The sequence below is a fragment of the Epargyreus clarus genome, unplaced genomic scaffold, assembly GCF_041222505.1.
Source record: "Epargyreus clarus isolate Ecla_fem2 unplaced genomic scaffold, WU_Ecla_fem_2.2 ptg000012l, whole genome shotgun sequence".
Classification (NCBI taxonomy): Eukaryota; Metazoa; Arthropoda; class Insecta; order Lepidoptera; family Hesperiidae; genus Epargyreus; species Epargyreus clarus.
In genome coordinates, this window is record NW_027332220.1 from 8148177 (window position 1) to 8174303 (window position 26127).

The following is a 26127-nucleotide window of genomic DNA, read 5'->3' on the forward strand; positions in this document are numbered from 1 at the left end:
TAGTAGTTTACTGACAGATTTTATATGGTCGGGAATATTTCTCTACTGGGTTGTTAGCTGCTTTTCCCACTCGCGTATTGTTCAGTTGTAACTGAGTAGGGTTGTCAAAATTTTAATATTATTAAAAATTATATATATTCAATTACTCATTTAATTTACACACTCAATACACTGCTGATATTAAATGTTATTAATTTAATTACATTTAAAAAATAGGACGACTTTCTTCAGGCTGAGATTGGCTCTTTTAAAGATTTTATAGGATATCATGTCCAACCAGAGACTATTTTGAATAAAAACAAAAAAAACTCAATGATTACATAACAAAAGTGCAAATATGTATATCTATTCATAACATAAATTAAATTGACAGCATAATATATGCAACCTTTGTGTTTGGGGCCCACTTGATTGTACTATTCCTTACTTTGTTATTGTGAAAACAATTTATTTTTTCAGATGTGACAACCCTAGCAGTAACGGGAACGAGTGTCCGGCACCACTAACCAATGTTCCATAGGTATACCCGACCCAGTTAACTTCACGCTAATTATTTGTAACTTTGTTCATTATGCAGTATCATAATGTACGGGACATTGAAAATTACTTAGGGCTTTTTAAAATGTTGGTTTACCAGTAAACAAATGCAAGTTTACAATGCAGCATTTAAAATTATGAAATGTTTATATTTCCATATAGCCACTGTTATAACGATTTTAGTGACGAAGTGAGTGTAGGGTTATGTAATTATAAGTTAATTATTTTAAAATAGTAAATACATAATTTGCCGTAAGAAGTATTGTATAAGAAATGTATTTGCATGATATTAAGAGCTGTGGATTTTGTTATAAATAAATAAATACATTTTAAGCAGCGGGTTTTTAAATGTGTATTACGCTTGTGTTAAGTAAGATTCACTCGATCAGAAGGTTTGAGGTTCAAACTTTTGGCCACCTGTTATTAGGTATTAAGGAGTACCTGACTGTCAGAGGTCCAGATTGATTTGTCATTGGTACGATACCTATTGCAACATAAAAACTGTTATTTTATTATGTCCGTCTCAATTTAATCTACAACAAACGATTAGACATCATTTAAAGATCTGTCTGACCGGGAATCAAACTCGGAACCGGAGCCCGGAACCCGCAAAAAATCGGTATAATAATCTTTGCTCCACGTGGGTGGTCAACGACAATATAACATCGCAAATTTAATATTAATATAGCAACAATTAAATTGAAATACACGTTATCACTGACTGCTTATCAGTATTGCTATAAAACAATGCGCAATGCTGACGCAAATAATTTATATCATAATATAGGAAATGGCAGATATAATAACTGACCTTCAGTTTTACAATCCTAAAAATACATTTTACAAAATTTTACAATCTGGTAATTTTACAATAATGTCACTTTACCTGAAAGGCTATGTTCGGCAGTTTTAAGATGTTCGGCATTTAGTAAACTGTTTACTCTAAGTTATTTTCCATTGTCGAGGGTAAAGTTTTCCAATCGTAAATATTCCTGTATATATGTACGTATGTCTCGTTCTTTGACACGCACTGCAGCCCGAACGGCTCAGTGAATTTGAAATTATTATGATAGAATAGTGGAAGTGATAGAATAGGATATATTTTAAGCAATGGGGTATTTTTTTAAGATTTTTTTTTATAATATAGAAGTAGCAGACGAGCATGCAGTCCATCTGATGGTAAGTGGCTACTGCCGCCCTTGGACATTTGTAATCAACCCCAGATAGGATTAGATATTCCTACCTGAGGTCGGCCGCAGATGCGCCACTACCTACGACTAAGCTGGAACGCCTCGAAAAAGTCTATCTCCCTTACCACACCCTTCAAACCGGAACACAGCAGCGCCTAACAATGCTATTATTAGGCAGAAATAGGTGTGGCGGTGGTGCCGCCGGAGCCGAACTACAAAGGGTTCTGCCATCTTCATAATTATTATTTATTATCTAGTTTAAAGTAAAAAACGACTATGCAGTTTTCCTGATGGTAAGATACTTCCGCCGATTTTGTGTGTTAGACAAACTTTTACACGAGGCGTTCCTTAGTCCTCAGAGGTAACAAACTAAATTATGATGCTTCATGTTTTAATTTTTTCTTTATTTTAAGCTAAATACACACCTTACCTCGTATTTTTTCTTTCTCTAAGTCTGATATGTTAAATACAACGAGGCTTTAAAGGCACGTACAGTTACCCTGAATTACCTAACTGTAAATGCTAAATTGTAAAGCTTGACTTGCTAGCGAATTTAGTCTAACACAAGGCCACAACCTTCATATGACACTTTACAATTGAACCAACCAAGGGCATATACGTGAAAGTAACCACTCATCTAGAAGTATGTTATTGTGTAACATATTACTCGTTTCAAATTACACGAATGTGTAGAATAATGACTAGTAACGTAATATCGCGTTTGCGTGTTCGTAATGATACTTTTGTTCTGTGGTATGGTGGCAAATGACTTTACAGTAATAACGGGTTTTGGATGTACCAAGCAAATAGTCTACCAAATGCTAAGTACTGCTGTCCATGTACATCTGTACCCAAGCTATGCAACCTCAGAAAGGATTACAATTAGGTCCTTCCTGAATTCGATCAGAGAATTATTGTAACACCTGAGAACTTAGTTAGCTCCCTCCCTCCCTTGCCCTCTTCAAATAAGGCCACAACAACACTGTTATAAGGGAGAACGATTACAGTTGTTAGGTATGCGACTCAGCGATCAACAATTTTACTGCTTATCGGAAGCCAGGTGCAGGTCAAACGTTAAACTTAGCACACACCAGTCATAATTGTTATTATTAGACACATAGATTAGTAAAGATTACTCGCTCCTAACAAGAAAATGTACCCAGTTTTGAGAATTGAAATAGTTGCGTAAAAAAGTTTTGCCACGTCTCCGTGCTAAAACGTCCCTAAAATATTTGAAATAATTATTTTTTTAGTATGGAAATTACGCAGTATTAGTTATTTATTCGTAAATTTTCTCTAAAAATGTTTTTATTTGTCAAGAATTCAAAAAAAGAACTTACTAATAAGCCGTTTGTGGCTTCATTCAATTTCAAGGCGTCGAAGTATCTTTACTAATCTATGTTAGACACATAGATAAGTAAAGATTACTCGCTCCTAACAAGAAAATGTAACCTTTTGACAACTGTCACTGTCATCTATTTTTGTGTTTGAAAAATATTAAAAAATGTAGTTTTTAGATCATTTACGAATGAAACGATATATTATGTTGGCACTTTTTCTTCGATTTCGTGTCTTAACTGGGCATATCGGCATTGTTGCTCGTAAATTACAGCATGTCAGCCATTAAACGGCTGACAGAAGTGTCAGCCGTTTCAGTCATTTAATGGCTTCCTTCAATTACAAGATGGTGAGATATCTATACTTAATAGATATCTATGATTAGACAGCAATTTAAATTATTTTCAAATAAATTATAGGCAATTTGATAACAGAGCAGTGAAATAAGCGCCAGAGGTACATAGATGTAAAAAGATACCCTCTCCTTTAAGGGTTATCTACCTACTATTAATAATTACTTCAAATCATTGCACTTTTGTGGAATTTATTACGCTGACTTTATAATATTATCAACAATACAATGCTTCTATTATTTAGATACTTATCTATGTGAAGGTATATTAATATTTTAGTATTCAAAATCAGCATACACTGATTTAACTGTAGTGTTAGTGTCTTAAAATAAAAATATCTTTCTCTTCTCAAAACACAAAAGCCTTTTGAAATTATTCTGAAAAAGAATTTCAGAGAAAACTCACCTTTTAACAACTGCATAAGTAGCTCCAACAGTCAATCCGAGATTAAAAGCGCTCATCCATAACAGCGACATGGCTCCAGATAACTTTAATCACGACAGATTAAAAACGTTCAGTTAATCCCACTGCACCGAAGAACCTTTGTTCATGATAACACTGGACACTTATTAATAATAACACGTTTAAAAAAAAACAAAACGTCAACCGTGACGTCCACAAGCGCGCGAATTAAGTTTAAGTTTTTTTTTAATTTCGCTTCACGAATAACTTTAAGGTTGCGTTCAGAAACTCGGTCAAGGTTGGCCAAGAACTTATTTAAAAGTACAAATTAAAAAAAAAAAAACTTGCACGGATTCCACCCTTGAGCCGGTTTGAATATAGAGCGAAAGTAATTCAAGTTTAATTAAATCGTACTCGTAGTTTCCTTGCTAGACGCGCACAGCACAAACGTTCGAGTCTCGATGGTGAGTGTGGTTGAGTGGTTGAACGGCGAGGTCCTTTACAATATAATGTGGAAGATTCCCCCCGCTCCGACGGCAAATGTGGCTAAATCGACCATTTTTTGTAGTTTGGTTACAATGTGTGACGCAATAGGATGCTCTATTTACGTCATGAGTTAGGCGGTTTTGTGAAGGACCAAAAGTTTATAATCTCGTCACATTAGTAAAGTTTATAATAAACATTTAAACGTATTCAAAATGTATTATGACGTCATATTTTGTCAAAAGATAATAGTATAATGAAATACATTATATTTTACGTTATATAATGGCGCAAAAAGTAATAAAATCACAAAAAATAAATAAAAACTGAATAAATGTGATGAAAATAATAATTATAGGAACATGTGCAGACGCCACTTAGGAATAAAAAATATATGTACATTATTTTAAATTAAAACTATAAATTCTACAAATAGATGCATTAATGAAACCGAGTAGACCTTTTTATTTTTCTTATTATAGAGTTTTATATTATGTGAACAGGACAAAATAATTATGAGAAAATTTTCCTATATGGGTAATTATTATGTAGATCCACATGTTATCTATTTTTACATAAATGTAAACAAAAAACTGGTTTAGTCTTTATTTAAACACGGCGTCGTATTTGTAGCACCTATCGCAAATAAATGAGCATTCCGGTATTATTATAATGTTTTATGACCTTATTTTAGTGTTTTATTTTTCATAAATACCAGCTGACCCGGCAAACGTTGTGTTGCCATATATAAATAAAGAAATGTTATAGGTAAATAACCCTTATCACTTATCAAAAATAGATAGTATAATGAAATACATTATATCTTCATACCTACTGAATATGCATATAAAATTTGGTGAAAATCGGTAAAGCCGTTTCGGAGGAGTACGGTAACTAACATTGTGACACGAGGATTTTATATATAAGACAATAACGTCAAAATATATAAATAGTTTTAAATAATATAAAAATTATAAAAATAGTTTTTAATAATAAAAAATAATAAGAATTATAAAATAAATAAATAAATAATATTACTGCTAAAAGAAGCTGTTTATAATGATTCGATTTAATGTAAGTTACGATGATTGATATAGTTATTATTTTTATCAACACAAAAAAACAGTTATAAGTTTTTTAGGAAAATTCATAGATTAGTAAAGATTACTCACTCCTAACAAGAAAATGTACCCAGTTTTGAGAATTGAAATAGTTGCGTAAAAAAGTTTTGCCACGTCTCCGTGCTAAAATGTCCCTAAAATATTTGAAATATTTATTATAAATTATTGAATTATCATGTAAATTACGCAGTATTAGTTATTTATTCGTAAATTTTCTCTAAAAATGTTTTTATTTGTCAAGAATTCAAAAAAAGAACGTACTATAATAAGCCATTTGCGGCTTCATTCAATTTCAAGGCGGCGAAGTATCAATACTAATCTATGGGAAAATTTTGTTCAACAATTACTTAGTCATGATAACTTATCGGTTTATGGAGTACACTACGAATAAAATATTTACTATAAGGTATTACGTAAAAGATAAAATTATATTACATTTGAATAGAGGTGGTAGAAATAATGTGGTATGGTAAGGTATGGGGAAGTAATGCTGCCATACCTATTTCTAGTGTGAAACATTCTTTCGTATTGTAGGTAATTATGAACATATCTCAGATTTTTATGATAACGGCAAAAAATATGATAAAAAAATAAGAATAAATAAAAATCATAACATATTTATATAAGAAAAATATATTTCTAATACACATACAGACATGTTCATACTGGATTAAAAGTATTTTCTACGTTTTAATTATTTGTTAAAAAGGTTGTTAAAAACGGTGGTATTAAAAATGTATTTTTCTCGATCAATTATAATGTTTATACTCACTAACTTACATGACCAATTATCGAGATAAATACTTCACACGATAAACGGTTAATGAATTCCACAGATTGATCATTGATTAATGAGACAGGTTACTGACCTGCATGTATAAATAATAATCTCTTCGAGAACTTGGCAATGAAATGTGTATTATGTAGTAAATAAAAATAATGTAAGCTTTGCGTGTCTGTACATCAAATATGCTTGCAATAAAAGTAGTTAGACAAAATGAGGTATTCACTGAGCGCTATGACATGGAGCTCTTCAAGAGGGGTGCAAAAAGAGCTCTGCTTCAAAGCCGGCGATGCATTGGCGACTCCTCTGGTGTTGCAAATGTCCATAGCCGACGGTGACTACTTTCCACCAGGTAGCCCGTCTGCTTTATCAGATACTCTTTTTTAAACTTATACCTAACAAAGTACCTAATATTAAAACGTGTATTTTTAGAATTTATGTCTGTCCGTTTATCTGTGTGTTTGAAAACGCATCACATCAAAGTACTTAATTTAATTTAGTGGATTATCAAACATATTATTGCAATTTAAAGTCAAGTATTTTCTAAAATTGCACGACGTGTATGCGGAGAATATCAGATTACCAATATGCTCCGTGAACTCGATACATGGCGTAGTATAATTGACGTTATATTCTGAATCCACGCAAATGAAGTCGCAGGCACAACTTGTGTTCGCTAAATAAAGATAAAAAATATTCTTCATTCCGAAGTACATTCAGTTCCTAAGACTTAGTACAGAAGTGGATGCACTTTCTTAAGAATTGGCGGAGCTTAATTAAATTTTCCAAGTCCTAGTTGAAAGCTTTAAGACGACGAGCTTTTTAGACTTGTAGGTACTAAGTACAATTTAGTATTGACTGAAAATATTGAGCTTTTCAAAATGTTTAATTATTTACATATTTATAATTTTATCGAAATATTTTTACTAGGACGGCTCTAAACGTATGTTATATTTATATATGTTGCGAAAATATTATGCAAAAAATAAATATTTTTGATTGTGATTTTTCATTTTACAGATAATACATGAAATATTGATAACCTACTCCACTGTGAGTGGAGTGTCATTTTTTTATAAATAATTTCTAATACATGTCTGACTGTATTTAACTTGAGTAGTACACTACGCTACAAAAACATGTGATATTAGAGTACAGTCAAGCCGGAAATTGTTATTGCATTTAAAATTCCCAACCTGATTGCATTCGAATCCGGCTAATTCGAATTGGGCACGACAATAACAGTTCCGTATACAAGTATCCGTGGTTTCGTTTAGGCCGTATAACCTATTTTCCCGTAATTATAGTTTCTCGGTCTGGTAAAAGCCCATTCACTTGGCCTACGTGATCTTCAGCACGTACCGTCCGTGTACAGTCAGAACAAAAAGAGCATTCACATCCCATTCGCATAGATGTTATGTATATTCGCGTGCAAAATGTTTCGTTTGCAAATGCCAAAGGTTATGCATATTAATGTGTTGAAGCGATGTTATTACTAATTACTTATACTATTGCCTTATTGTTTTTTGTGTTTAATACCATATTTTACATCTTCTAGCAATTCTGTTTACAACAAAAAAACTATAATTTGCATTAAAATATGCATTAATTAAATATTTTTCTAAAATAAGCTAAAACTTGGGCGCACTATACTTTTCTAGAAACTCCATCTTTTGATCATACATCTGAGTTAGAAACATCTGAAACCAAATTCTGTTCCACGTATGCTATCGCCTACCTACCTTCTAATATAAAATGTGTGAAATGTGCAAAATATAAAAATGCACATATTTATGTGTGTGTTGATAGATTTAATACACAAGCCTAAACTAAAATTCACATTGGCATACAAACGAGAAAGATCAGGACACTACAATATTAGGGCCTCCACAGGTTCGAAATATGTTTCGAAGAATTATATTGTTTCTACTCCTAAGGTGCATTGATATGCCTATGCCCTGAATACAGCTGAAATAGCAAGTAGGGCTTGGAGAACTAAAGCCCAAAAACGGACAGAGTAAAGTGCATTGGAAGTGATCTACATTCAGCAGAAGGATTAAAAAAGGAGAAACAAAGCAGTAGATACGCAGCGCCGAGGACGGCCACCGGGGGGGTTTTAGTGCGGTAAGAGTCCCACATAATCCTGTGTCGCTCCCACGGCATCGGGTACCTTTTGAAGGTTTCCCCCTCGTGAACAAAAAAAAAACACAGCAGAAGAATCATAACATTTTTTTGTATAGGAAACCATACAAGTGCGTTAACTGATCCGAAACAGACGGGCCGTAAGCATCGATAATGTCAACGCAATTTTGACGAATCGCGACTTTCGATGCATACCAAGAGCATCATAAATTCCTATCGATGAACGCATCGCTGCGGAAGTTTCTATACATTAATGCGGTGCCGAATGCTTCAAAAAGAGCGACTTTCGATGCATACCTATGGCATCATACGAATTTCCTATCGGTGGACGCAATGCTGAGGACGCTTCTGTACGTTGATTCGGTGTCGAATGCTTCAAAAAGAGCGACTTTCGTTGCAAACCGATGGTAGGTTTCATACGAATTTCCTATCGGTGGACGCATCGCTGCGGAAGGTTCCCTGCGTTGTTTCAGTGTCGAATGCTTCAAAAAGAGCGACTTTCGTTGCAAACGGATGGTAGGTATCATACGAATTTCCTATCGGTGGACGCATCGCTGCGGAAGTTACCGTACGTTCGTTCGGTGTCGAATACTTGAAAGTATTCCATTGCGAACAGACGTTGTGCCAGTGATTCGATTGCAACAGTTAATGTGGACGCACACAAACTAATCCGTTAGGGCCCATTGACATTCGGTCGGTCCGTCAGTTTTACCGTTTGCCGATTGACAGATGTTACTGTTCACACTGGGCGATAAATTACTTTGTTCACATAACATCAGATCGACAGATTGATTGTCATTATAATGTGAACAATGAGGTCTGTCTGTTGTCGATCAGATGTATATGCCATGCGGTATTAGATGCCATGCGGGCTTACAGGCCATGCGGGATTAGATGCTTGGAGTACCTACGAGTACGTGTGTCCATTAGATACGCACTAGATAAGGGCCATCTGATATGTATGATACGATACGATATAAAATACTAAGAATATAATCATTTACAAAATAAAGGTATGTGACCTTTATTTTATAGACAAAAACTATTTTTAGCCGTACCTAATTAAGATTTCACGTTGATAAAAAAAAGTTGTCCACACTCAGCCCCACATTAGGATTACCTGTATCGTGGGTGCTATGGACACAAAAAGAAACAAATACACAAACACCCAGACCCAGAATCAGAAACCTAAATTCATCATTTAGATATACAATACAATACAAAAATGCTTTATTGTACACCAACTAATAAATGACAAATATTTACATACATATAATGAAGAGTACAATAGGCGGCCTTATCACTTAAAAGCGATCTCTTCCAGACAACCATAGAGTAATTGAAAGAGAAACATATTAGACACAAGAAACACAGGGTAGGGGTGTACAAATGTAAAAACATACCAACTAGAATTTATCTTTGGACATATCAGCAGCTAGCGTAGAAGGTGAAGAAAGTAAGGGATAAGATATCTGTCTGGTCGGGGATTGAACCCGGGACCCTCTGCGCGTTAGACTTAATATCACACGTTGACAAGTATAAAGAGACCCTTATTTTACATCTATATAAAAAAAAAACAAGAGACGATATAAGTATAGAGGACGGTATCGCATACCCACGAATGTTTACAAAGGCAGGTCTTTGTGTGTGGTCTTATCTAAATATTTGGCCCTCTGGGGATCCCGAACTAAACGGACTACGTACAAAAATAAATACCGACGAATAAATACAAAATAATTTAGGAATTGTTGATTCTAAATCTAAAAGTTTGTGACGAAAATGTTTCGACTGTATTTACGTATTGTATCTATATAGTATATATGTATATAAAAGCGAAATGATACTCACGTTCAAAACGTATTAATCAAGGTTTTGCCTAACCTACTGAAGCTAGAATCATGAAATTTGAACTATAGCTTCATTTTATAACGTAGATGCGCACTAAGATCGGATTTTTTGATATTCCATCGTTAAATAGGGGTTTAAATAGGGGTTGCAAGTTAGTATAAAAGTCCGTCAATTTTAGAGCAAACTGGATGAAAATTGTTATTCAGCTTTTTAATGTAAAATAATAAAAACGAATTTTAGACTTTTTCCAAAATCAACCCTTAAATGGTCAAATAGGGGTTGATAGCTTGTACAAATATAGTTTTCTACTAGAAAGTAAAAAAAATAATAATCTTATTTGGCTCTATAACAAATGGTATCATAAACCGTTGTGTGGAAGTTTTCAATTTTACGCAGGAACCCTATTATTTTCGAAATATTTTATCTTCACTGTAGTTTCCAAAATTATTGCGTATAGACAGATCGACCGATAAACCTATATCTTATTTTTATACCGATAAAAATTTTATTTTTGGTATTTTGAAACGTGACCGGGAAGTTATTTTGATCTTATGTGCAAAAGAAAATATTTAATTGCATACATTAACGTTAGTCATACAATAATTACCCTTTTAGTAAAGTTAAAGTTATTAGTAAAGGTATGTAATAAGGCCGTTAAATAAGACAAATTATAATTATCAGACTTAAGTTTGCGGACAGATGTGTTAAAAAATAACGGGCTATTTCAAGGATTTTCCTGACATTTTTCTAAGAAATCGATTGGAATTTACAATTTGTTTAAGGCTTTGCATATTTACGTGAAAAGAACGTTAATAGCTAATTATTTACAGATAGGTTTTTTTTTATAATATAGGAGTAACAGACGAACATGCAGTCCACCTGATAGTAAGTGACTACTGCCGCCCATGGACATCTGTAATCAACTCCAGATAGGATTAGATATTCCTACCATAGGTCGGCCACAGATGCGCCGCTACCCTTGAGGACTAAGCTGGAAAGCCTCGGAAAAGTTTGTCTCCCTTACCACACCCTTCTAAACGGAACACAACAGCGCCTAACACTGCTGTTATGAGGCAGAAATAGGTGTGGCGTACCACCTTCAAGGTATTTATGCTATAGTTGAACGCACTGCTCAAATGCGAATTAGTAGACTTCACTTGAAGGAATTTTAGTTGTGCAGGTCGCTTGATATTTTTCTTGACCGTTATATCAAGCGATAAATAATTTTTAATATGTACAAAACTTCATACAATTAGATGTGCTTGTCTGGGTTTCGAACCTCGGACCACCGATTGAGAGGTCGAGTGACAACGATAGTCTATAATCACAGACACTATCACTACATTAAATCAGTTGATTTTTTAATTTTAATCAAAATTCTAAACTATCAATTCTGCGTTTGGTACACTGAGCGACTGTGACGTCACAGACTTGTAGCACAGGATCGAGCTAGACTAAAACAACCTACCAACTACCAGAGTGCATTGACTCATTGTCTTACTTACTAGGCGCAAAATATTTATAGGTAACTATCAGGTTACGCTGGCAGTCATAACACTTTAAACATAACTAAGCGAAAATCCCAAAAATCATTACTTACTTAGGAGGTAGAGCATTTTGTATGAACAAGGTAACTTAGGCTATTTTTGCTCCAAAATTATCTAGTGCCAAACAAAAGGTTTTTTTGTGGTTTTGTAGTAGTGTGTTTGACGACTTTCAAATTTTAGATTTAGGCATAACATATCTTAGGCTACTCAAAATTACCAAAGGTTTAATATCGTAAAACACTGAAAAATAGAAGACGGTGAAATCGAGGAAGTTTAAGTTCAAGAAGGAACAAGGGCGTTGCGACCCCTGTGGACAAATAGTCGTCATACAAAAGTCGGCAATCACACCTCCCACCAGAACGCAAGAAGTGCTTCACGTTAAAAATACAAGTGGTTGGAATTGCTTACGTTAAAAATAGGTGTGGCGGTGGTTACCAGGTCGCATTACACTGGTTCCACCTTTAAGATTGAATTTGCGATCGGTACCAGTCGTGCCACAAAGCCGGTTTGTTTTTAGCTTGCATCCTGCCCATACAGGATGAAAGCGCTAAAAACAAACCCCCCGTGGACAATCCCGAATATGAGTCATGGTAACATTTCTTAGAAAGGATAAAAAAACCGTCAGGCAGCAATGGGTCGCTTATTATACGATCATAAATATTTATTAAGTTGTTCATAACATTAGCATAGATTCTTTCATTTTAAAAATTTGATTTGTATCGATGGACTCATCTTGGACATTATTTAGTTGATTTGTCGAGACTTTCGTAGAAGAAACTTTACGGAAGGATACATTTTAGACCGAAATGTCTAGAGTATATCTGTAGACTATTTTTATTACGAACTACTTAAAATAAATCATGAATGAAGATAATCTAAAAAAAGGAGAACCTTTTTTTTCCCCACACTTTTCTCTAATGTGTAAGCAAGATACTAAAGCCCAGAATTTATATGACAATTTTTATCTAACTAAGATAAATAAAATAACTCATCTAAATTTACAGACTGCATTTGAAACTGTTAATATTTTTATGAAACTTCTTAAGATCTACTTACTTCCTCACATATGTACAAGTAATTTAATTTGTATAAACAATGACTCACAGTGAAACCCCTACCTTGTCTGGCCTTGTCAACTAGGTCAATTAGTATGCAAGTAGATACAGATTAGACAAAGGTTCTACTTTTGTTCGTCATCAATAGTTGAGCAATCGTAAGGCCACACGTGTACTGAAGGTATTAAAGCAGCGTCAGCCCTTAAGCTCGGTGTGGAAATATTTGCTCTGTATACAATTTATCGATAGTTTTGTATGCACTTGGATTTTAATCTGAGACTTCTGTTTTTTATCTTACTCTACTATCTATCCCGGCAAACGTTGTGTTGCCATATAGGTAAATAAAAAATGTTAAGGGTGAATAACCCTTATCACTTAGGGGTATGAAAATAGATAGTAGCCGATTCTCAGACCTAATGAATATGCATATAAAATTTGGTGAAAATCGGTAAAGCCGTTTCGGAGGAGTACGGTAACTAACACTGTGACGCGAGTTTTGTGACTGTGTTTGGCGTTCGTTATATTTTCTATCTATTAAGGCGAGTCTTTTTACCTAAAGGGCTTTAAAATGTTTTTGTGAACGTACTTACGTAGGTATTTATTTGTAATCTAACAATGTGAGTTTGTTTGTCGCCTTTGTTTGTCGACGAATTTTCACGCCTTAGCTATGTAACTGAATGATATGAAATTTTGTACACACGTTCTCACACACAGTTCTCGAGGCATAGATAAAAACCTCTGACCGCGAGCGAATTTACGGGTAATATTTTCTAGTTAGTATTTTCGTATCGTACACCATCATCATCATCATCATCAACAACCCATTACTGTCCCACTGCTGGGCACGGGTCTCCTCTCATAATGAGAAGGATTAGGCCATAGTCCACCACATTGGCCAAGTGCGTATTGGTAGACTTCACACTCCTTTGAGGTTATTTTTTTTTAATCTCTCAGCTATTCAAATTTCCTCAAGATGTTTTCCTTCACCAGCTAACGGCTACGATGCAACCGTACACCATACACACATGAAAAAGACCACGCCTCATGACGTACCGTTGAACCCGTATTGTTACAAATCAGCCTCAATTTCTCTCAATGAGAGACGGAAGAGCTCAGCTTTTGTGTAAAACAAACAAAAGAACACATTTTGAAAAATTACACCCTTTCTCCACCAGCTGTCGTAGTTCTTAGTATTATTTAAGATGGGTCATTATTATCTTTCATTGAACGTTAGTAGGAACAGATTAAAGGAATGCACTCTTTCTTTTATGGTACGATAAAAGGGATTTTGCATTGCATATTTCTTATCCGACTGGATAGGGTATTTTTGTCCAAGCGTATGTATATTTGCTTTAGCATGCTCGTCTCCTATTCCTATATTATAAAGTAATAGGTGGTAGAACCCTTTGAAGTGGTAGAACCCTCTGTGGTTCGACTCCGGTGGCACCACCGCCACACCTATTTCTACCTAATAACAGCAGTGTTAGGCGCTGCTGTGTTCCGGTTTGAAGGGTGTGGTAAGGGAGGCAGACTTTTCCGAGGCGTTCCAGCTTAGTCCTCAGGGGTAGCGGCGCATCTGTGGCTGGCCTCAGGTAGGAATATCTAATCCTATCTGGGGTAGATTACAGATATCCAAGGGCGGCAGTAGCTACTTACCATCAGGTGGACTGCATGCTCGTCTGCTACTCTTTTATTATAAAAAAACATATGAAACATAACTGACTATGAGACTAAATTTAATCGCCAAACTAAATTTCGTACATCTTACGAATATGTGATGTCGCCTTATACCACCACATTAGGACACACAATACTATATTTTTGTTCTAGTTCAATAATTTGTGTGATAGTCAAATAACTTTTGTTGTGGTTCTTTCATTACATTGTGAGCCAAGTAAGTATTCTTCGTATAGTTCGTCAAGACTAAGTCTATCTTTTTTAGTCTGAGAGGCTAGTTAAACAGCCATCTTCGGTAGCAAGTTATCTCATAAACGCGTCATTATCGAGATTAATTTCCACCGAACGTGACTGGGGGCGTAATGGAGGGGACAATTTGCATCTTAATCATACGCAAACTTTGCGTAAAGGATTATCTTGGTAGCTTTTCAGTTTTACAGGTCGAGCATGATTATGATTTATTATTTGATTTCTCGCAGACAGAAGCCCTAAGTCATGGAAACACTCACGCACTTACACACACACACACACACACACACACACACACACACACACACACACACACACACACACACACACACAGTGCCTTCAACGAGGCAGGTGTTATAAATGTCTAGGAACATATCTGGTGCTGTTGTTATGGCTGCTTTTAAAGCTCTATTTGGAATACCGTCTAAGCCAGAAACACGAAAGCCCCTGGCTTAGACGTAATAGTATTTTTACACGTAATAGTATTTTTCCCCTCAGAAAAAAAAAAAAAAAAAAAAAACACACAAAATACAGAACAGAACAGTAATCAAAATTCCTGATTTGGACGTTTACTTGGCCAGGGATGGAATCTAGAAAACTGCGTGTCAGTATAGGGCGGGATTTATCAAAAAGTGCATTATACCATCCTAACTAACAGTATCAATGCGTATGTGAGTTTGTTTGTTTGTTTGTTACACTTTCACGCCTTAACACGCCAACGCCATAACCGATTGTCACGAAAACTTGTACACACATTGTCAGGGGTCCAAAAAGTACATAGTATCCTATGTACTTTTCCCTTTTATCCTTCCCCTTTTATCCTGAAAAAAAGTACCGTTTCCGAGGGATAGACAAAACCTATGACCGCGAGCGGAGCCGCGGGCAAAGGCTAGTATAATTACACGGAGGTAGCTAAAAACTTTACATAAAGGTCAGGCCACAGTGAACGTTCAAATGGATTGACCTCAATATCAATCAGATTCAATTTATTTGAGATCAATAGATGTTTATCTCGACGATGAGATGCGTTTAACTTTTATGTAGGTATACAGTTAATCGAATTATTACTGTTATTCTGTTTTTTCTTTATAAATATAGGAGTAGCAGACAAGCTTGCATTCCGTCGGATGGTAAGTAGCTACTGCCGCCCATGGACATTAACTTAAACACAGCAGTACCTACTGTACTTACTGTGTTTAAGTTAATTGTTAACAAATTTTAGTATAAAAACTCATGTATAACTCATTTATAACTTCGATCAGATCAATATTACTTATCAAGTTAATTACATATTTGTAATTACGACAGGAAATTAGGCAGAGATGGGTCAACAGTTTCCTTTCATCCAAGCTTTATGTTCTTGTCATAATTTCCGCTCCTCTGAGCTCAGTGGGCTTACAAACGGATTATGCGACGTCACGATACTTCGTTACGTAGTAATATTACATACTTAAGATTCTGTATATTGGATACTACCTATTGTTAATTATTGCATATTATAAAGATTTTTGTTCGTTTGTTCGAGTGTAGTAAAAACAAAGATTATAATTTTTTTTCGAACTCAAACCTGGATCTCTCTATCGACAGAGAGAGAGACACGCCTCAGAGTTTCAAAAGCTATGTGCATATTAGAAATTATTATCACTTGCTAAAACGGTGAAGGAAACCAGGCTATCTCAGAGATTTATAAAATAAAAAAAATCTCAAAGGTATGTGAAGTCCACCAATACGCACTTGGCCAGCGCGGTGGACTATGGCCTAATGCTTCTCATTCTGAGATTAGACCCGTGCCCAGCAGTGGGACGATAGTGGGATGATGATATATCAAGCACTTATCTTTAAACGGAAAAATGCCCATTTGTAAGTATTTCAATAGAAAGAAAGAAAAAAATAGGTACCTAATTTCATATAGTAACTTCGTGATATTCTACGGAAGTGCAGCTTACACGGACACTTGTAGTTCCTATTGAGATATCGATCGTGACTGCCGGCGTTGATTAGACACATGCACGTGTACGTCGAATATGGTGATGGAGATACTGGTTTTGTTTCGCTTCCTGTTTTTAATATATCTGTATCTATTGGTTTATAAAACCTTGCATTTAGGTAAGGGGGTGATAGGATTAGGATAGGATAGGAAAGGATAAAATGAGGTTAGACAAAGTAGGATAGTAGAGGATAGGGTAGGATAGAATAGTAGGTAATAACTAGGGGTAATGCTAGGATGGGAAAGCCAGGCTCCAGGATAATGAAATAACCAAATAATTTAAATAAACAAAGAAACAAACTTAAGTGCTTACTTACAAAAAAAATATTATTACTTGATTTAAAGAAAACACAATGCAATTTACTCACAGGAAAAAAAAATAAACTTTCAGAAGATGTGAAACATGTTTTGGACTTTCTACATCTTTTATGAATACGTAATCCACGGTTTTCCCTTCTCAACATCTACATATAGTTACAACATAAAAACATCCAGAAACATACTCAACGTGGTGAGAACAAAAGCGTATTTTTTCAAGAAACTAGAAATGTAATACGGAATCTATTCAAGGTACTTATCAACGGCACTTACCATTCAGAGGCAAGTAAACGTTCCCGTGAACAAACTTAAAGAGCTTTTTATCGTTTTAAAAGGAATAAATAATGTATTTTATCTAAATGGTATGTTATTCTTCACAAATGAAAGCTTCGTAGTACTTATTTAAAAAGTTTCCATACAAGAATAGTAAAGCGCTCGTTCAGTTTTGTACAAATAAGTTTAGGATTTTAAGAAGGTTGTTAAGTTGAATAAAAGTTGTTTTATTGCGTATTTAAGGCCTGGCCACACAGAGCGCGTGTTCTAGCGCCGCGCTAGGGCGTTAGCGCTAATAGTAAATCCTGACGCCGCTGAGTTGTATTGTACTGAGTTAGCGGTCACACAGAGCGCGTACGTGTACGCGCGTACTCGTGCGCCCGCGCCTAATTTTTCCCATACAATGTCGCTTGTACGCAAATCTGTAAAAAGTTTGGCCGGGCCTTCAGACTTTTAAGGTATGCAGGTAAACAAACGAGCAAGTAATCCACCTGATGGTAAGTAGTCACTGCCACCCATGGGCATTCGCAACCAACTCTGTAAAGAGGAGTTCTAACTGAAGCCGATCACAATTATTTTGTCATTTATGAGAACTAATCGTAATTACAATGTAATTAACTGATAAGTAATATTGGTTTGATCGAATTTATAAATATAACAGTTTTGATCTTAAAATTGGTACTAATAACATTTTTTTTTATAATATAGGCGTAGCAGACGAGCATGCAGTCCACCTGATGGTAAGTGGCTACTGCCGCCCATGGACATCTGTAATCAACCCCAGATTGGATTAGATATTCCTACCTGAGGTCGGCCACAGGTGCGCCGCTACCTCTGAGGACTAAGTTGGAACGCCTCGATAAAGTCTGTTTCCCTTACCACACCTAACCTTTTATACCGTGGTGGGTTTTTTTATACATAATATGGAAGTACCAATGACATGGACATCTACAACCAACTATATATAGGGGTTCTAACTGAAGCCGATCACAGACGCGTCTGAGGACTAAGTTGACCGCTTTATGTAAGTCATCCAGCATCCCTGCCCTTTAATCAAAACACAACAGTTCACACTAGAAATAGGTGTGACGATGGTACCTCCCGGTACTTTCAAATTTCTACTTATTATCAGACTGATTGCAAGGTCGTTCGTAGGTTGCTACCTCAATTTCATTAAAAACTTCTGAATAGCCTTATGGCTATTATTAGACTAATAATCGATTATCTACGATAGTAAAACCAGCTGTTAGATGCCATTAGATGCCACGGAGATAGAAATCTGCCTTTATGACGTTATAATAGTACCCTCCAACAATGTGTAACGAGCTATTGTCCGAACCCGAACCATCCAAACTATCACAGTGAGCTGTCTACCTTTTTTTTTTTTTTTTTTGTGACGCCGGGTTATGTGGGATTTTTACCACACTAAAACCCCCCCGGTGGCCGTCCTCAGCGTTTGGTGGAGAACTCCGGGATCTCCAACGGAACACAACCGGAGTCCTCCTAACGCGATGCCCTTTTATCGGGCTCTGCCCTGGGGGGAGCAATTTACGCTCCTCTCACATCCCCTGGTGATTACAGCGATATGCGACCACACAAACCGCTGTCCTTCCCGGGGTCGCTTGCTGGACGGTTTGAGCTCCCACTCTTGCCGCCCGCAACCCCGGAAGCCCCTTTTAGTCGCCTCTTACGACAGGCAAGGGTTACCGTAGCCCTATTCTGGTCCCGGTACTACAGGGACAGAGCTGTCTACCTAGTGTAGTGTAACCAGTTCATTTAAAATTAAAATGGGAATCGACACAATTAACCTTTCACAGTAATAAAAAACCTAAAAATATGACGAAGTATTTACTGCTGACCTGAAACTTTAATATTTTGAAAACAACATATATTTTTCCACCGCGAAATACTTCAAAGCTCTAAAAACTTTAAAGTTCAGATCCACTGGGAAATAATTTATAAATTAAACTTTTTCGGTACAAAACAAATGACAGACATTTGGGACATTCTAATCAATGTGATGCTTTTTTAAATTAGTGCGGTAAAAATCCCACACGACCCCATGCTGCTTCCACGACAAAAAGTAAAATAAAGTAATCAACACACCAATATCTCACTATAGAGGTTTCCTATAAAACCCGTATTTACAAAATAAACTATCAAACCAGTGGTTCGTGAGTAACATCAAATATACAATATATTTGTCACTCGCTAGTAATTTTCTAGTGGATTTAATGCCTATTGTACAATGTACATGTTATAATAATGTACGCTTCATATGGTTGAAAGCGACATAAATTATTCACAGTAATTTCATGAACGCCTCTACAAAACATCCAACAAATAATTATTGACGAACCGCATGGCGGTGCGGTTATCATACCGGTCTGACGCGCAAAGGGATCCGGATTCGATCCCCGGCCAAACTGAATCTGAATGATGAATTTAGATATCTGTTCTGGGTCTGGGTGTTTGCGTCTTCGTCGTTGTGTGTGTCCAAGGCACCCACGATACAGTGAAGTCAAAATGTCTTTTCAATCAAATTCAAATCCCGTTATCAATTCGTCCAGTCTTTTAAAAACTTCAAACCTTCAAAATTTTCAGATGATTTACTTATGTCTATCAAAACAGATTCTCAAAAACTTTTACGTTTAATGGTTTTTGTTGTTAATTTTAACAGATTGGGCGGAAAGTCGAATAATTTTATAATTCAAGTTTATCATTTACTTAACTTTGAAAATACGTAGATGTAATATTATCTGCACATTTTAGAAGAACCTAACCGTAATACAAAATTACATAGAATTATTATGTAGAGCTTAACAATAATAGCAAATTATAATAGGTCAATTAGGCGGTAAAATATTTCGTTCTGTGTTACCATCAACGCCATCTATGTTCACATGAACAAAACTTTTGGTACGAGCGCGTAGTTCTTGTAATACGCGCTAGATGTCAGTGTTCTATATAGAACTTATGTTAATAAGTTATTTTAGTATTTAGTAATAGTATTTAAGTTATTAACGACGTGAATTTCTTTTAATGAAGATTTAATCTTAAAAATATTAAGTATAATTTAACAAACACAAAGATAAAACTACAAATTACCGCGCTTTCTCTGTACTAAAATATAAACATTTTATGTAATGACTATACACTAGATGGCGTTGATTACATTTTTTTTACAAAGACCTGACATTATTCGTCCATAGCCCATTTTCAAATTTAGTTTTAGAAGAAAGTTATTATCCAAATTAATATTATAAATGGGAATGTGAGATTTTATGGTATTTTATCCCAAAAAATGTACTGTTCCCAAGGGATAACTAGAAAACCTCTACGCGAGCAAAGTAAAAACTAGTGTCATATAAAATAAACGGCCACTTACCGAGTATAGCTCTCAGGTGCCCTTCGAGGGTCTGCAGCACCGTCATCTTGATCTCCTTGATGCTCTTCCCGAGGAACTGTTCGCAGGCGGTCGTGAGCAGCTCGTCCTCGTTCATGATCTTGCACTGGGCGACGCCGGTGACGGTCAGCGGGACGCCCTGGGCCGTCTCCACGTACTCGCACATCGGGTTCAGTGTCATAACCTGGGGAGAATATTTTAATGGTGATATTTTAAAAGAAAACACCTTTTTTTGGTAATACTTTGACTTTAGAAAAAAAGGATCTTTTTTATAATGTAAGAGTAGCAGACGAGCATGCAGTCCACCTGATGGTGAGTGGCTACGGCCCATTACATCTGTAATGAACCATAGATACAGTTGGTTTTTTTTTTATATTTTCATAATATACGACTACAAGACGAGCATGCAGTCCATCTGGTAGTAAGTGGCTACTGCCGGCCCTGGAAATCTGTAATAAACCCCAAATAAGATTAGTTTTCTATCTGAGGTCGGTACAGATGCGCCGCTACCCCTGAGAACTAAGCTGGTACGCCTCGAAAAAGTATGTCTCTCCTACCACACCCTTCAAATCAGAACACAGCAGCGCTTAACACTGCTCTTATTAGGCAGAAATGGTTCGACTCCGGTGGCACCACAGCCACACCTATTTCTGCCTTATGACAACATGTCTCATCCTATCCGCGGTTGATTAAAGATGTCTATGGGCACTTACCATCAGGTGGACTGTATGCTCGTCTGCGAATTACGACAAAGAATTTACCACCATCAGTCATCAAACTCTTACATCATCGTTACCATTACAGGGCACCTATTACACCTAGGTATACAAATCATGCGTTCTGTTGAAGGGTTACGAAACCTACGTGAGGGCTGCCAGGTATACCACACTCCTTCTAATTAAGCATTCTATAAGAAATGGAGGTCGGTTAAATAACACCGTGCGTAGACACGTAAGAGTCCTTAAATATAACATGGACCTCGTCTATTAGTATTCTCGACTGAAGTCCAAGTCTTATGACATGGATCGCTGATTAGAATCTAGCTTTGTGAGTCAGTAGTGACCGCTACAAGTGTTGGTGTTGAATATGATAGACTCTTTCGTGAAATAGTTAAATGGATGCAATGCTATCAATAGTATTTCGTCTTTGTCGTTAAATTATAGATCATACCGGCTCTAATTTAGTTTATAGACTATTTTATATTATAGTCCACGTTTGGTAAATGGCGACTATATATGTTTCATTTTCAACAGATAGCAAGTTTCAATTTAGTACGTTTACTAACGGTCTCAATTACATAAGTTGGTTATCTTAAAAAAGGTAGAAAGTAAAGGTGGTAGAACCCTTTGTGGTTCGACTAAGATAGCATCACCGCCACACCTATTTCTGCCACATAAGAGCTGTGTTAAGCGCTGCTGTGTTCTGATTTGAAGGGTGCAGTAAGGGAGACATAGGTACTTATCCGAGGCGTTCCAGCTTAGTCCTCAGGGGTTGCGGCGCATCTGTGGCCGACCTCAGGTACGAATATATAATCCTATCTTGGGTTGATTACAGATGTCCATGGGCGGCAGTAGCCACTTACCATCAGGTGGACAGCAAGCTCGTCTGCTACTCCTAGTAGTGCTTGCTTAATTAAAAAAATCTAGGTAGCTAACGATCAATCAGCCCAAGACGTATTAATAGGCTACTGATTCCAATAAACATCTACAACAAATTCCATAACATAGAACAGGTATTCTACCTGAAGCCGATCATAAATGCGTTGCCAATTCTAAGATGTACAATGGTATGTCAGCCTGTATCCCTTCAAGGAAATGCTCCTTCCATCGCTATAAACAAGTAGTGCTACTAACAAACTTCTACTATACTTAGATAAGTATTTCTTGAGTTTTACCTCGAGGGAGATACGTTGAACGTCGGTGACCAGCCACCACGCCCACGCCCATCCTCCGACTATCGTTCGTTTTTGTGTAGAGCCGAAGCAGCTACCTGGAAAGAAGAAAATATTCTTCAGTAACCCCATAATAGATACCCATATTTCATGCTGCACATAAAACATCGCACACAATTATCTATTTAAACATTTACACGGAATAAACATACAAGACAATAACACGTAGAAAGATACGAGTATTTGTACAAATAAACTGTTTATTTCTTTGAGAAATATCTACCAATAGACGATATTATTGCGTACTGAGTAAAATATCGTAGGCTGAGCGGGTACAAATAATAGATAAATACATAAATGTTATTTCCCGTCGTCGACGTCAATACATTACTGTTCCTTTAAGGCTATAGCCCACCGCGCTGGCGCAAGCGTGTGTTGGTAGACTTCACATACCTTAAAACTTTTTTAAGATCTCTCTGGTATGCAGGTTTCCTGGCGATGTTGTCTTTAACCGATAAAGCAAGTAATAATTAATTTCTAATATCACATAACTTTTGTAAAAATCAGAGGTCCGTGCCTGCGATTTACCTCGGACCTGTCGATCGAGAGGCCCGGTTTAAACCATTATCACTGCTATGTAACAAAATAAGTATTAATTCGAAAAAAAATTGCCAAATTCAAATACCCACGTGTTTTAATATCGTTCCGGTCACGAAATTCCTATCGTGATAACATTTAAAGTATCCGTCCAAATTATTTAGTACAAAAGACAAAGATTATCCACTTTAAATGTCAAAGGTAATAAAGGATTTTATTTTGATACTAACTGTGCCCCGTGGTTTCACCGACGTTAAAAAGAAACAAGGGCACAGCTAATTCTAAAAATATAAGTATCCCAAATTAACCCTTATTACATTAGCTAATTGCCAACAAAAGTCCCGTCAAAATCGGTCCAGCCATTTCAGAGATTAGCCAGTACAAACAGACAGACAGACAAAAATTGTAAAAAAGTTATTTTGGTGTATATACCGTATGTATTTTCGTATGCATGTAGTAAAAAGCGGTTATTTCAATATTAAAAACAGACATTCCAATTTTATTTATATGTTTACATACGAGTAACTTCAAAAAATATGCTACATTACCGAAGCAATGAGCTAAAGTTAGTGTTTGATATGCATTGTAATGCAGCTCACACGGGGCGCTAACCTCTGGGATTACCGCGGGTGCAGCTCACCAAACAGGTTTCCTATCCTGATCGGCACCACGTTTGTACTTTCTCCTTTATTATCTTATTACTGTACGTTTAAACTTCGTAACCTTATATACATAAGGTTTGTTACTTATACTAATATATTCTATGTAGTAGGTACGGCTGGTAGCCTGTCACGGTTCTTGTCTGACACGGTTAATGTCTGTTGAAATAAACGAGGCCTAATCCTTAGTAGTTAGCACGCGAAGATTTGAAAAATTGTAAATAAGAAAGTGTAACGTTATGGCAGAAAATAAAAAATGTAAACAACATGTCTTACATCCATATATTTTTTATAATATAGGAGTATGCTCGTCTGCATACAGTCCACCAGATGGTAAGTGGCTACTGCCGCCCGTAATAAAAACGACAACAACAGTAACAACAACCACGTCCCTGTATCATGTATATACAATAACAAGATACGATGACAGAGGAACTATGGCAACATAACCAAATAATGAGGTACAGTTTACAAAAACTACAGAAACTCGCTAAGAAACCTTACAACGCTTTCGACCACAGAATATTGGCTACTTGCCAAGCATTGCGTAGCTATACGTAAGAACTTCAAAAAGTGAAATTTAATCAGATTTTTTTCACGAATTTTAACATAATATCTTTGCCAAACCACATTGAAGCAGCATGCTGGAGAGAGATCCCTTGGATACCATCACCTACTTTAACGCGCGAAGTCAATATTAAATCAATAATCTGAGATCATTAAGGCATGAGTCATGAGGTTCAATGCACCTCATTGACTCAACACTTTAAAAATGTGACAGGCAAACATTTTATAATAATTAATTGTAATTGCCTTTTTGTTATACTTAATATAAAAAAAGATAATATATTAATAGTTATTACATACATAATGTATATTTATAGGGTAGTTATAACATATAACTACTGTAAAATATACTTTTTATTGTATTTAGGGAAAGGCTGTTATTTTCGCATAACGGTCAGAAACTTTAATTTTATTTATTGGTCAACATAAAATTCGGGTATTTACTTTCATCCGAAGATAATTTTCTGTAATGGTGTTTGTTTACTTTCACTTATAAAGTGTAAGTGACGAAACCACTTTTCAGAAACGTGACTCATTAAGATTTTCTAATGGGATTTACCATATTTCCAAACTAAGGTTGGTATAGTCAGCGCCAAACTGCAAGTCCGCTCTGAAGTTGTTGCGAGCAGGTGTAGTCATACAATTTGCAAAGGCGACGCTATTTTTTTCATTTCTATATTCAGAGCGGACTAGCAGATTTACTAAGATTATACTTAGGTACTTATGATCAATTTTAGCCACTTAGTATGATTTCACAGAATTTCATGTGTGGATCCTATCTTGATTAGATAATAATAAGTATGTGTAGGTAATTCTCACCTTGTACGCGTGAAATTAGTTTTTAAAGATAACCGTCCTATCTAAGGACCTCCTCTATACCACACTCATCAAACCAGAAGACAGCGCTTAACACTGCTGTTATGGGCAGAAGTGAAGGGAGACAGACTTTTCCGAGGCGTTCCAGCTTAGTCCTCAGGGGTAGCGGCGCATCTGTGGTCGACCTCTGGTAGGAATATCTGATCCTATCTGGGGTTGAATACAGATGTCCATGGGCGGCAGTAGCCACTTACCATCAGGTGGACTGCATGCTCGTCTGCTACTCTTATATTATATAAAAAAAAAGTGCCGGTGGTGCCCCCGGATATCGTTTACAACGGGTTCTACCACCATCAACCTTGATTTTTATGGGAAAGTTCTTAATGCGCGGCTTGTAGCTTTGTTGGGCAAATGTATTACAAATGATAGGCATTTAAGACATATGTGAACTATTAAGCCCTAGATTATATCTCATTACTTAGTGGGATTACGATTAAGCGTACCATAAGAGGTTGTATGAACGAGAGTCGAATCTGGAACCCTCTGCAGAATTATGTGGAATGGTACACACAACGTAAAAACCTCTGAGAAAAAGCATTTAAATGTTCCGACTTATTAGGCCCACCTACTTATTAATAAAGTTTAATTGTATTAGTAGATATGAAGCTTAAACTACTCTTACTAGGTACAGTAAACTACCTTAAGACACCCTACAAACGAGTCCATAACACCAAACTGCTGCTACAAGGCAGAAATATGTCGTACATGTCACCAGTGCGAACCACTTCAAAATCTATTACAGATCCATTGTCTAAACCTTCCCACCATTTCACTGCACAATGCGGTACGTGCAGGAGCATAACCCTAAACTGCTGCTATGTGGCAAA

General features: G+C 36.2%; 1 protein-coding gene across 2 annotated transcripts in view; it reads right to left on the bottom strand.

Annotated features, from left to right (window-relative positions):
- Positions 1–26127, bottom strand: part of Flo2 (flotillin-2) — a 398911-nt gene that overhangs the window by 52795 nt on the left and 319989 nt on the right. The window contains exons 2-3 of one of the 2 annotated variants that reach the window (XM_073078418.1): positions 22605–22699; positions 20693–20894 (exon numbers count right to left, since the gene is read on the bottom strand). In XM_073078418.1, the coding sequence (XP_072934519.1) occupies positions 20693–20894; positions 22605–22699 (297 nt within the window). Of the gene's footprint in view, positions 1–3823; positions 4297–20692; positions 20895–22604; positions 22700–26127 lie in introns of those variants that run through there. The other variant, XM_073078419.1, reaches the window with a different exon arrangement.